General features: G+C 35.6%; 1 protein-coding gene across 3 annotated transcripts in view; it reads left to right on the top strand.

Moving 5' to 3' along the window:
- TOX3 (TOX high mobility group box family member 3) overlaps positions 1 to 14,421 on the top strand; it is a 104,555-nt gene that overhangs the window by 73,120 nt on the left and 17,014 nt on the right. For 2 of the 3 annotated variants that reach the window (XM_058527797.1, XM_058527799.1), the window contains exons 2-3: positions 1,132 to 1,197; positions 5,217 to 5,471. In XM_058527797.1, coding sequence (XP_058383780.1) covers positions 1,132 to 1,197; positions 5,217 to 5,471 — 321 coding nt within the window. The remainder of the gene's footprint in view (positions 1 to 1,131; positions 1,198 to 5,216; positions 5,472 to 14,421) is intronic. The other variant, XM_058527798.1, reaches the window with a different exon arrangement.

The raw sequence follows: 14,421 nt of genomic DNA, 5'->3' as shown, positions 1-14,421 counted from the left end.
TGTGTATCTGTATCTATTTTTTCTCTCTCCCCTTTGGAAAATTGTGCCTTTTACTTTAAATAATTACAAGATCTATTTATGTTAGAGAATGGATATATACATTTCACCCTTTGAAGACCAAACCTATGTGTTATTTGATGCATTAAAGGAAGAAAATAATACACTTTATAGAAGGAGAGCATTCTTTTACCTTTTAAAAATCATGAAAATAATATAGCTCCAGATACTTATGCTCACAGAGCCTTTCCATATTGCCGGACTGATAACAGAATGTTTAAAGCAACAAAACGTGCCTACTTATACCATCTGAACCTGAAAATACATTTCTGCCAAAATCCAAGTTTTACATTTTGATAACAGGTCTCTAGAAGTAAAGAGCTTATGTCTGAAATGCTGATACAGTCTTATTTGTGGTGGTATGAATGGGCTATTGTGTTAGGGAATTAAATAAAAATTGCTGTGTTCATAGGATCCTGCTTATTTTTTAAACCTCTTTGCACTTAATGTTACATTGAGAGATTAAATATCACTGTTTTCAACAGCTATGATGGATATAGATATCGTTTGAAACTCTGTTTGGGGATTTTGAAAATATTCTTTAGTCTTATTATTTATTTAATTTCACGCCACACCCCATTCACTAGAAAATAGAATCTGAGTCTTGGGAATTGAATTCTATTCCCTTTAATTCACATTTTAACCTACCCACACTTGTGACATCTGTTCTTGAAAAGTAAGCTATGAAATCCCAATATGCTTTAAAAATGTGTCAAGGTGATTTTCTTGGAAACTCTTTTCCTTCTAACCTGACAAATGCCAGTTCAATAAAAACTAGTGACCAGTTGGCCAAATGTTTGTAATTGTCTGCCTTCTCTATGAGTCTTGATGAGAAACAACACCTATTTTCTAGAATTATCGAGTTAGCGTAACTCCATGCTTTATTTTCTGAGGGAAACTGCCTACAGTATATAGTATAGTGCTTTGAAAACTCTGTCACATTTGGTCTGAGTCAAATCATCCTTTTATCTCATAACACCAGCATTCTTTCCAAATCCCATCTGAGTATTAAGTAAACCACCAGAATTCTTTATTATGCTGCATATTAACATAAAACAATCTGCTTTCTTTCAGTTTGGAAATAACAATAACTACATAAATATGGCTGAGGCAAACAACGCTTTTTTTGCAGCCAGTGAGGTAGGTGTCTGTCATGTGTCTGTTCATGTTTTGTGTGTTACTTAGATCATTTAAAAGGCTTGAAGGGAAAAGCAAAGTATTGAATTTCTCTCTCTCTTATGTGGCACAAGGTAACGACTTTGGAGGAGAAATAGGAAAAACCTATTGGAAAAGGAAACAACCTGAAAAGCCTTTCTCACTTGTCCCTAGGCTGTTACGAATGTTAGTAATTCACACACATCTCTTGATGAAAAGAAATAACTTATGCAAATGAAAGTAAATGTATAAGAAAGTATATAAAATCTATCTATCTATCTTAACTGTATTGGTGTCTAAGCAGATATGTAGTTATTTTGGAAACTAGGATGGAGGTGACTTTTAATAGAAAGTATTTTAACTTCACATAGCTCTGGGGATGATTTTATTAAGTTGCCATGGTTTGGGAAACAATGTGGCAGAACAGTATTACAGTTTCGTGGGTCGTCAGTGGGAGTGATATGAAATGAGTATTTTGTTGTTCACTGGATTCCCCACAGCCTAGTACAGTGCCTGGCACATAGTGAGTGCTCAATAAATATTGAATGAATGAATGAATGGGCATGCTCCAAGACTTGGTCATAGCTGAGAAAACTGGGTGATAAAATCTAAAGGCAGCACCACGTTGTGCTCTGGGTTTGTCTAGTTTACCAGGGGAGATGGAACAAACGTCTTCTTGTTGCTGTTTTTCTTGCTTTCCCTACTTATTGACTTAGGGCTGTTGTGTGGTCTCGTTGGCCTGCCCTGCAGAAAAACCTCAATCTTGATTAGATCAAGAAAATAGTTTCCTAAAAATGATAGACTGTGTGAGATTTAAGATTTTAAAACAAGAACAAACAGAAGTGAAATTGGTCCAAATGGAACATTTCCTCTTGTGGTTCCTGTGATAGAAAGTCTTCATTTTCCAAATACATTCAAATATAGGAAACTGAACTAGCTTGACCCTAGAGAATGAACATCATAATGGCTTCGTAAATGATCTTGGTACAGGGAAGCAAGTGGTATGAAAGAAATTAACTTTGAGAAATTGCTAGAAAAAATGAGGAATCAAGAATTAAGGGTGTTCGTAGATTAATCATTTTTACAGTGACCATCATCTCTCTAACCAAGAAGACAGCCTAGATAAGGGAATATTGTTTGGCGCTGGCTGCTGTGTTATTTGTGATAATGAACACAAACCCCATCTGTAAGGACAACATGATGTTTCATTCTGTAGGATTTTTTTCCCTACATTTGAATCAAACATTGATGAAAGCTCTACTGCCAGCAGCTGTTCAGAGACAATTTAATTCCAGCTGTGATAATTCACCGTGTCAGACATTGGCTGTTATATGTTGATACAACAGTTCTCCAGATTTGCATTTTTATCAAAAGGAACAAATGTTTTGAGCATTTCAGTACAGATGGTATTTAACCATGTACATACTACTTTAACGTGTTCAAGGTAAACACTGAAAAGTCAATATCTGTAAAAAGTAATCATATAAACTCTAAATGATTAATCTGATATTGGTCATATGGCATAGTTGTAAAAATCAGTCTTTTTTTTGGTGATATCTTATATGGTTATTTTTATAATCTCAGATAACCAGTGTTTTGGTTACTCTTTAAGGAATCATTAACTTTATATTTAATATATTACCTCTCTTTAAAAGTGGTTTAAGGTTTTAGTATTGTCTTAGTTATATATTATAATATAATTTTATTGTATTTTATTAGATTTTATTAGGTTATGATATAGTATTATACTAAATTCTAACTTAAAATTAATTTATCTTTTAAAAATTATACTGTAGGGACATATTATATATAAGACATCTCTTTCCATTCCTTAGCAAAAATAAAAATGAAAACCTCCTTAATTTTCACTGCCTAGCATAAGACAGGCTTTATGTTAGAGTTTAAGACGTAATCTTGTGTAATGATTTCACTGTACACCTTTTCTTGAACAAAAAATAAAGCCCAAGTAAATGTTAATGCACTACATTATAGCATGTACCTAATTTCCCAATCACTGGATTAAAAGTAAATTTATTTGGTTTTTTAACATTTTAATGAGTGCAAACTAATTCAGGAAGTCTTGAGATTTGATGCTGTGGAGTTGAAATTGTGCCTGAAACCAGTTCCCTTCACGTGGATATTGCCTTGTGGATAACGCTGTGGGGACTAGGATACTCTGCGTTTGAAATTCACACATTTGCTTTATGTTTTCTGTCTGTGTCATGATTACCCTGACCATTTTTAAAGTACTTTAAATATTTATTGAAATAATATTTCAAGTGTTAATTACAGTGGTAATGAAAACAGCCAAATGCCACATATCAAGAATGAGTGTTTATCCGTATTGTTAATGTGATATGTTAGATTTCATTAAGCAGTAATGGGGTAGCAAATGAGTCACAAATTACAGTTGCATCTGTTACTAGACCACATTAGTGCCAAAGTAACGGCAAATGCAGCCATAGGGTTACGTTCATTAGCCAACCACGTTCGTGGCCAATTCCTCCCTTTGTGTTTGAGAACTCGGGGTACCAGAGTAAGAAATTGACATCTTTTTGGGGGGATCATTATTAGAATAAATGTCAGAAACTCTAATATTTCATTCTAGCTTTCAAATTTCTTATTATGCTATAATGTTTTACATATATTGAATCTGCTAAGAAACTTAACATGTTTAATTGTCCCATTATAGACTCCCATATCTTGTGACCTCTTTATTTCTGGTGAGATGCAAATAATAGTTGACAGGTTCTAGGTGCAAGAAATGGTTTTTTTTTTACCTTGAGTTTGTTTCCATTTTCTCTCAAGTGGTTATTAAGTTATATCATCATTGATAGTTTGAAGAATGATGATTTTTCAGCTCTTAATTAATTCTCTTAACCAATTATAGCAGATTCAAATTATCTTGCACCAACTCGTTCTTCAAAAAATACTATTAATAATAAATCAACTATAACTTTGACCCTCTGAGCTAGGAATAAAAAATATCTGAGTGGCCACCCATCCCCTTCACCCTACCAACCATAATATCCTAGGCCTTGACCCCCCCATCCCACAAAATCCAAGTTCTATTTTAAGAAAGATGGTTAGTGTAGTTGAGCAAGGCGGCCCTGATTTACATCAAAAGGCTCTATTTAAAACACTATCTTTAAGAATCTACGTAGCAGGGAAGAAGCAGTGCATTATTTACTTAGGTCTTGAGAAATAACACTTGTCTAGGTAACTAAGTAAGCAACATCAATAGAGTTAGTACATCTGTATCAGTATATCTCTATGCTCATTCTATAGATCCTCTTTAAAAGTTAAAGGCTGGTAGAAAATGTTCGGATAAATACATATCAAAATCTTCGTATAAAAGAAGATAACTCTCCTTATAGTTTAAATAAAGGCACTGGAACCTTTTAATATATGCTCTGATAATCCTTATCTAAAATGTTGTATTACAAACAGTAACAATTTCCATAGAAGCGTTCATTGCTCTTGGGAATATACGAATAAGGAAATTAAAAAAGCAAACCACAAATTTAATATTACTTGTATTATATGTTGTGGCAGAAAGTAAATACGTGTACTGTTCACTTCTGGATTAATGTTGTGTGTGCACCACAAAATCGTCAGCATTTTATGAAGCATGTGGATAATGTAAGCGGTTTGAGCTGTTTCACTAACATATCAATAAAGTGGCAATTTGTTATATAGCCAAATCTAATGTTGCTGATGCTCCAACTAACAACAAAGACAGATGTTGCTAATTAAGTACGCATTAAAAAACTGTTAATACTGATACTCCCTTAAAACCATATGATAATGAGACTTAAATCTTTAATCAGAATGATCAGCAAAACTTTATATATGGAAATCTGTGTTTAAGATGTTTTCATTTGAGAAATAAATATTTGGCCTAGCTATGTAGTGTTTTCATGCAAAATCTTTTTTTTTCCTTCCAAGGAGAAATAAGATATAGGAACAGAATGTGAAGATATCTATATTTTGTTTCCTTTTAGCAGACATTCCATACGCCAAGTCTTGGGGATGAGGAGTTTGAAATTCCCCCGATCACGCCTCCTCCAGAGTCAGACCCCGCCCTGGGCATGCCCGATGTGCTTCTACCCTTTCAAGGCCTCAGCGACCCGTTGCCTTCCCAGGGAAGTGAATTCACACCCCAGTTTCCTCCTCAAAGCCTGGATCTTCCTTCCATTACAATCTCAAGAAATCTCGTGGAACAAGATGGCGTGCTTCATAGCAGTGGGTTGCATATGGTAGGCACCAAATTTATTGCTTGAAAGTGTTTTTTTTTATCATTTGCACTTCGCATGGTAAAGATCTGAGAGTCCACATTCTGAAACATGCTCTTGCCTGTCCTCTGGTGGATGTGTGGTTTATTCTTCCTAGTGCCATTTAAACACAGGTACTGGATCAATCCCTGGTTTGGACAAGAGGGTGTTGGGTTGGTTGACAGTCACATGAAAGAGGATGACCCAACAAAATCCTTCTGATCTGAAATGGTTTTTAAGAAATCATTGGTTTGGAAGCAGCCAAGCTTCCCTTGCCTTTGGTTTAACAAAGAGGTGTGCTTGAGTTAAAAGTTTGCCCAGGAGAGATTTTAGACATGGAAGCCCTTATCAGGTGTCTAGGTCTTTTGCATTTGTTGGATTATAACATAATGTGTACGATACATGATTTGCTCCTGCCTCAAATGAAACATCAAACTGTGATACAGAGAAAGGGAAAAAGAATAATTGCTTATAACCAGCAGAGGAGAATATAGAGCGGGTTATTGTGTGAAATATACCTAATTGTGTTATTTATTGTTGTAAACATCGAATAAGGCACTCCAGAGAGCCAAGATTACTAATGCAATAATTTTGGTTCTATTTTTCTTAGTGTGCAATTATAGTCAGCAATCACTAGAGTAAATCTGCTTAAGCATTTTAAACTCTTCTGCTGGGATTGTTTTTTTCCACCATCGTATATAATGCATTTGTGTCTATCTAGGTGAGATACTAAACAGACATTTTAAAACAAGACTAATAGTTTATAGGGCTTTTTTTTTTTTAACTCTGATAAAATGAAACAGATGTGTTGGTATAACAAAAAACAAATCCTATTGCTTGTTTACATGTTTCTCTGCACATTAGGACCATGCCAGTGATGTTTATTGGTTTCATTGTTAATTCCCCAGGTAACAACAGATGATTGCAAAATATGTAGTGGATTAGTGGTGCAAAGATTCTGTGTACTCTCTGAAATACAAGATTACTTCCCCAAATAGGATTGTGGCACCATAATTTTCTTTACCTGTGATCTTTTGTGTTTGAGCTGAACATCAGGGTTTTTATTTTTACTTTTTTGTCAGAAAAGAATGCAGTGAACAGTCCGGAAATGGTCATTAAGTATTCATAAACGTTCCTCGCCATCACAAATAATTGTTTCCTGTGGACTTTCTTACATTTTTGTCCCTTTGACACCAGAATGGAGGGTTCTGTCCTCTGTTCTTCTGCAATCAGGCTTGCAATGTTGTGTCTGGAAAATAATAAAAATAAAAAGTGTGTTTAGCCACCAAGGGAGTTTACCAGGGTTCACCATTACTCGTAGATGCTCAGCGAGGCTCGTTTAAGTTGTGGAAATAGTTAAAAGACCATATAATGTGTGCTAAAATGTGTACTTTATTAAATTGGTAAATATTTATTAATAATATAAGAATCTGCCTTTAAATTAAACATCTGATGAATTACCTTGCCTTAAAGCTATAAAACTGTTATTGCTGCTATAAAAAAGTGTAAAGGAGGCATTTTGACTATGAAATTTCATTTCATGGTCAATTGAATTTACTATATTGGAAAGAACTAAAGATGGAATCATAAAATAATTATGATATTCACATACACTTAAAGAACAATGCTTTCACCGACTGGCGTTGGGAGAGAGGACTCAATTTTTAATGCTTCTTTTGTAATGTATTGCTAATCACTAAAGCAGTTGAATTATTTCATTGATTTTTAAAAATATAAGTACTCCAGCTAAGTGCCGGCTGTTGTCATGGTGTTTACATGGACCTCATCACATTTATTGGTGCCTTTCTGATGTTTTGCTGAACCAGAATGATATTTATTTTGGCTTGAAACAAACTAATCTTGTTGAAAATTCTAGTAGAATTTCACCTTGAAGAAATGTCATGGGATTTTAAATCACAAATGTTGGAAAAAATAAAATGTACTAGGACAGAATTATGATGAATACAATGTGTCGTTGGCTTTGTTCTATGTACTACCTGACATGTTCGCCTATAAACTTGAATTCGGAATCGCCAGAGGCATGGTTAGAAATAGGTTATGTCAAGGTTCTTCTATATCTCCCTCCGGGTACCGAGTTGGCTGGCTACATCATAATGCTCCATAGCAGCTCCTCGGAGATTTCCCTTAGGAAGGTCACCAGCAAAATAGTAAATAATACTTTATACATCATGCATTTGGCTTCCCAGTGTGCACTGGATATTTCATACCTTATGCAAGTGAGAACTTGTATTATCCAAATGAATGTGGCTGTCTGTTAAGAATTGCTATGGTGAATTAAGACGATCATCTAAGAAGAAAAGCCAGCTTGTTTATGTTGTATCGAACCAGCTTTTCTTCAGAGCTCCATTGGTTTTCCTTTAGAAAGAGTGACAGTTTGTCACATTCCTGATTAGCTGCATTTTTTGTTGGCAACAAACACAGCATGTTTATCTTCCTTAAATTTATGCCATTATATTTAAAAACAGAAAGCGGGAACAAAATGGGGGGATTAAAAAGAGTCCAATGATTAGCGTTCACATTTCAAAATATGCAGATAATGCCCTGGTATTCAAAAGCGAATTGTTGAAAAACTGAAAGTCGATGCATTTGTGCCTTCAAAGAACAACCTTGATTTGCTTGCTCTGGATGCGTATATTTTAAAACAGGATGTGGTTGACAAGAAGAAATCAACAGTGTATTTTGTTTTGGTTAAAAATTCTTTACCTCTAAGCATCATTGTCAATTCAGATGATCATCTGGAAATTATTTTAATCTACAAAAGATTGCAATTCTAAAAATCTACAACGTGCGCTCTGAAAGGTTTTTTTTTTTTAACACCTCTCTGTAATCTGCCCGGCCTCCTGAGTAGCGTTGACATCAGTAGTACATCAATTTCAGAAAGTGGATTATTTTTACTAGACAGCTATTGTGACATATTGGGTCAGTCATAAATGAAAGATATTCATGCAAGCATGCAATACTTGTAATGAAGTCTCACTCTGACCTTCTGTATGATTGATTCTGTAATTTAGTTTTCTCAGGCACTGCCTGAAATGAAATGAAATCATGTTGAACAAGTTTTGAATACCCACAGTGCACCAGGAGAAGAAAAATCTGCAGCCCTAGAGGCTTGAGAGAGAGCAGCTGAACGATTTATCTCTATGCTATTATAGCCTTTGCCAGCATTCAACATTTCTTTTTTTTTTTCTTATTTGGCTTAAGTACTTAATTCTGCAGGTAGCTGTAAATGGGAAAATAAAATGCTGTTCAGATTTAAAATGACAGGACAGGAGTATGTGCAGGGGACTGATAAAATATCTTGAATAGAGCTGACCTTTGATGTAGCTGAAAGTTACTGGGGGATTCATCCTCATAATTACCATATAGATTATTTTTATTTCTTTCCTGCAATGAAACATTTCAGAGAGCAGTAGTGCTGATTGAATGAAAATTGAACTTGTTAACATTCTTTTCAGCTTAGGCTGTTGTACATAACAGAAGGTTAGCTTTGATGAATTTCAAAATTCTCTTTGATATCCAGGAAACACAGTAAAATAATTGTCTCTAGTCTGATATTTTGTATGCCCCCCACAAGAGACTTTATAAAACACACTGATAATTCACTTACTTTTTCTTCGTACGTTATATTTCAAGTTTAGAGGACCGACATTTTCTGTTTTGATAATGCTTTGGATTTAATTGTGATAGCACACATTTATAGAAAATGCTACACTGGCACTCTAGGAATATCAAACATAGCATTAGGAAATTGAACAAGTTGTAAGTAAGGGAGGTGTATTTGAGTATGGTAGTCTCTATACCTGTTCAGGAAAGAGAAAAATGTCCTATAGAAGATAGGCACGTAGAGAAGACAATTATAAGCTTTTAAAATATTTGTAAGACTCAAGTCATAATCCAGACAGATATCATTTTTGATCAGAAAAATGGGAATAGATCAAAATAACACATCTAAAATTACCAGGTTTATTTTAGAAGTTTTTATTTTTCATACAGTCATTTAGTGTGGCTCTCATTTTGAAGCTGAATTATTTTTGTTTTTTACAAAATGATTTTCATGCTATTTTTATACTTTTAAAAATCTTACATGAAGAGAAATAGCAGACTTTCAATTAATACATTGTTTTAGCAATGTTGCTTAATGTGTTACAGATAAAACAGTTATTTCATGGGTCATTAATGTGTTTAATGCGTGGAACGTTCTATTAAAACAAGCCCTTATTATTGTTATGAACATGTTCATTGCCATTGTCAACAGAGGCTGCAGAGCTGAATTCCACGGGATGATTATCCTTTAGCTATTGGGGGGACCAACAATTTCTCAAATTAAATGATTACTTCAGTGATGTTTATTTTTGGTCAAAAAATATTTTGATTGTAAGTTAACAATAGAAAAGGCACAACTTGCATAAGCAAAAAACTCACTTTGAGTGGAATAGGACCTCTCTGTTCAAAGTCCAAATTATAAAATTGAAACTTTATTAACCTTCAGCAAATGTTTACTGAGAACCTACCAAGTGCTGTAGATTGTTTTTAATAATTAGAGACTGATTATTATACTATAAAATTGTTTTCTTGATTGCCAGTGTCTCTTCCATGTAATAAAAAAATTCAGTCTGATTACTGCTTTAAAGATGCTTATCGTCGAAAGTCAACTTTAATTTAGCTGTTACTATATACCTGACGCTTGGGTGCCCAAATGCCCAGGCCACAGACATTTTTACGAGCTGCTTTTTTTTGTAGAGCAAATAGCCTTTTACCATACATAGCTTAAAATAAATATTCTTTATTCTTGGCCTGTAAATACCTACCGACCCTGAACAGATGAGTGTTGTCTTTGAGGTTGAGTTAACTTTAGAGCCATCTATTGAAGTGGGAGTGTGTTCCAAACTTCTGCTAAACCCAGTTAGCTCTTGTGAAGTGTGACACGTGATTACTTGCTTGATTTATAACATTCAAGGAAAAGTGTTATTAGAAAGTTACGCTGTGATTTATTTCCCTCTGTCTTGTTTCTAACGTATATAATCTGTTGTCATCTACTCTACTGTTGTAACGCCAGATCTTCCCAGTGGTTCAGGGACAGTAGAGACACCATTTTACATCACTCAGCTTCCCAAATAAAACTGGCATGGTGGCTCAGATGTTTTTTAGAGGGATGAGAGTCACTCTCCATGCCATTGCCCCATTTTCTTTTATTCACAGCTCTTGTCTCCCTTTGAAATGATCTTTGCGTGTTTACAGCCTGTCCTCTCCCCTCACCTGTCTGATTTGCTGCCTGGAACAGTGTCTGGGCTGGAACACACTGGGATCTCAATAAATATTTTATCTGTTGAATATATGAATGAATGAAACGACAATGAAAGAATATTTGTTATTAAGAGTCTACCTTGACTACTAATTTAAAATGGAGGGGAAGGGGTTTAAAGTATAAACAGCTATAAAAATGGAATGCCTCTTTACAGTTTTAATTTAGGACTGAATAAAATAAGCATGGAGCTGACTCCTTGGTAAAACAAAGGAGTTACAGGGTTTATGAGTAAAATACCATTAAGTGTTTTATGATAAACTCTTAATTTTATTTTGCTAAGAAACTATTAATTAACTTTTGGGAAGACTGTTTTTCGCAAAACGTTCATATGTAGGTATGTTTGATTATAACTCTGAGAGTAGTTATTAAGTAAAAATTATCTATTTCAGTGTAGATATTTTGATGAAGTTAAAGTTTGTGGTATGTAGGTCTGTAATTATCATTGGTATGCATTTGGCATAACTTTGTTTCAGGTTCTATTGGGGTTACAAATATACTAGCTATGCATAACTATTGATTGATTGTTACTAATTTGGAAATCAAGTTTTAACATTGCTATAGGACATAACTAAATAATTGAGCATAAAATTACTGGCTTGAATTTCGTATTTGCAGTTGTCTGATATTTATTAATACAAAGCAATTTTTATTAGTGATAATTGTTTAATTACTCCATTTCTCAAGAAATATTGATTAAAAAACTGGCACAGTTTTTTAGTCACACTCTCTAATATATTTGGGTTATTTGCTTCTTAATTAGATGTTATCCTCTATTATGAAAACCTAACATTGGATCGTTACGGAGAATATTTATTTGTAAACGTGAATGAAAGGTGCATTAAACACATTTGCATATTAGATTTTTTTAACTCCTTTATAATAAAATCAACCCAGATGGACGTAAGCATCATTGTAATGAATAAAAATAGATAAAAGAATAATAATGTATGATATTTAAAATAAAAAATCAATTGGAAAGCTTATATCTTACATTTGCAAAAGAAACCAAAACAGGTTACAGGAGGGTGTGTAATTATGTACCATGAAGTGTGCAGTGCAGAGATGAATGCCCGGGGCGGGAGTGAAGGGGGCTCACACTTCCATGACGTCATGGAGGAGCTGGCTCTTGCTCCAGGCCTGAAAGAACGGGTGAAAAAGATTTGAATATGTAGGGGAGGTAGAGTTTTCTTGGCTAAGGAAGTAAGATCAAGCTGTATCCACGCCCCTCGCCAACCCCCCAAAGCCCTACATATCTTATACGAAGTCTGGATATGGTAGCATAACATAGTGATTTACACAGTCAAGATGTTTGTCATCTTTCAGTTCTCTTTCGGGCTTAAGTCAAGGAGAAAGTCTCAGTTTGGGGCTAATAAGTCTTTTACAGCTCTCTTTCATCCTTTTTAAATAAGAAAGCAGAGCTTCAGCCCAGAGCCTTAGCCCCCGTATTTAGAGTGACTATAACCGTGTTATTGTCTTTTCTCAGTATTTATTTGGCATTCCACTGATGACGGGTGATCCCGGTTTTTAATATATGCTAGTGATCTAAAATTTCCTTTTTAATATAAGATTATTTGGATTTTAACAGTTCATTCAAATGATTAATGTTTAATAATAGACTGGGTTTCAGGCGAGGGGCTGCTACCAGAAATATCCATTCCTTGGTTTCCTGTTTAAAAAAAGAGACAAAGAGCCTCTTTCATCAGGTGGAGAGAGAAGCAAGCCTCAGCTGAGCATTCCCCCTCCCAAGACATGCACAAACCATTGAGGCTTCGCTGAGCAAGGCTTTGTCGAATTGTACTTACAGGCAAATAGAAGGCGATGCACTTCCTCTTAGAGCATTTCGTGAAGTCCATGGCCTGCCCGTTCTGCTTGCCCTTCCCTGAGTGCAAAAATTAATCCTTGAGTACTCTTCAAAACATAGGTCGTGGTATTCGACTATATGTTTTTTATTAATATGTAAACTAAATCCAATTGTCCACAGTTGATTTAGATGGGTTACCCATGAGGTATGAACACTTCATATTTATTGAAATGAATACACCTGCTAGGTAGATACCAGGCCTTTAAACTCTCAGTGGCATCATTCTACACTGTGAATAAAATCCAGACGTCCTGGGACAGACTACAAGACCTGTCACTTTATGGCTGTTACTGGCCTCTCCAGCTTCATAGCCAGCCTTGCTCTTCCTGGCCCAGGAACACTGGCCTCTCCTTTACTTATCCATGATGTGCTTCCTCATGCCCCGGGCCTTTGCACATGTTTTTCTCTGTCTGGGAGCCTCTTCCCTCTTTTCTGGCTCAGGTAGTTTCTACTGTCCCTTTATACTTCAGCTCAATGGGTCACCTCTTCAGGGAAGCATCCCCTGGTGTCCCTACCGTGCGTGACCTGGCCCATTCCCATCTCTCTGATCCCACTGCATTTCACTCTGCACCTTCCCTGCCCTGCTGCCGTCTGTGCTGGCCTCTTTTCCGTTTCTCAAGCATGCCGGGCTCTCTCCCACCTCAGACTTTGCACATGCCCTTCCCTCTGCCTGGAACATGCTGTCTCCTGCTTTCCTGTTTGGCTCCTCTTCATTCTTTACTTATCAGCTCAAATGTCATCTCTGAGAGGCCTTTCCTACTGACCTAATCAAACGTAGCCACCCTCCCCACAATAACCTGGTTTTTTTCTTGGTATGACCTACTTATTTTTCTCACAGTATTTATCACAGTTTGAATCTTGTTTATGCACATTTTCTGTTTTTACGGACAGAATATAGGATTTGCACACTTCCTTCCCCTCCCCCTCAAGAAGATGATTTCCATTATATTTGTCTAATAAAGTAGTTCTCAAATGAGAGGGACTTTGTCCCCCGGGGAACATACACCGATGTCTGGAGACATTTTGGTTGTCACATCCTGGTGGGGGAAGGGAGGCTCCTGGCATCTAGTGGGTAGAGACCAGAGATGCTGCTAAGCATTCTACAGAGCACAGGATGCCCCTCCCCCAGTAAAGAATTATCCAGACCAAGATGTCAAGCTTCCCTAGGTTGAGAAACTCTTATCTAATATCATCAGAGGACAGAGTGAGACCAGGAAGAGAGAACGAGTTGTTGCCAAGTGATGAACAACTTAGGAAATGATACAAATGAACTCTACATATAAAATATAATTATGAAAGGAGTTGAAGAAGCTCCCAGCATTCAGCTCTTATTGTTGGATACGATAGTGGCAATCTCTGATAACCCACTAGTTGCTTTACCTTTCAGTGATCATTGGTAAATCTTTCAAGACTTAAATTTAATAAGTGAGAGGCAATAATTTACAAAAACGCATTAAATTTTTTAGGGCTATATCATCCAGAGTTACACATTTCCTTATCGTGCCATTACTTCTAGGAAAAATTGTGAGCTATTTTGAAGGAGTATATATAAATTATTCTTGCCTGCACTTTGTCACAGTAAATTTATTAGTCCATTCTAAATTATGTTTAATTAGAGTAATGTTTTAAAAAATCACATGATAATTTTCTAGTTTTCTAAGTTATAAGCGCTGGTGTATTGGCTTCTCTGGCCTGACCCATAGGAGGTGCTCAATAAGTACTTTTAAACTGAGCTGACATGGTTCTCT

The sequence above is a fragment of the Diceros bicornis genome, chromosome 32 (assembly GCF_020826845.1).
Source record: "Diceros bicornis minor isolate mBicDic1 chromosome 32, mDicBic1.mat.cur, whole genome shotgun sequence".
NCBI lineage: Eukaryota > Metazoa > Chordata > Mammalia > Perissodactyla > Rhinocerotidae > Diceros > Diceros bicornis.
The sequence above is the reverse complement of the archived record's forward strand: the minus strand, read 5'-3'. Positions and strand labels throughout refer to the sequence as shown.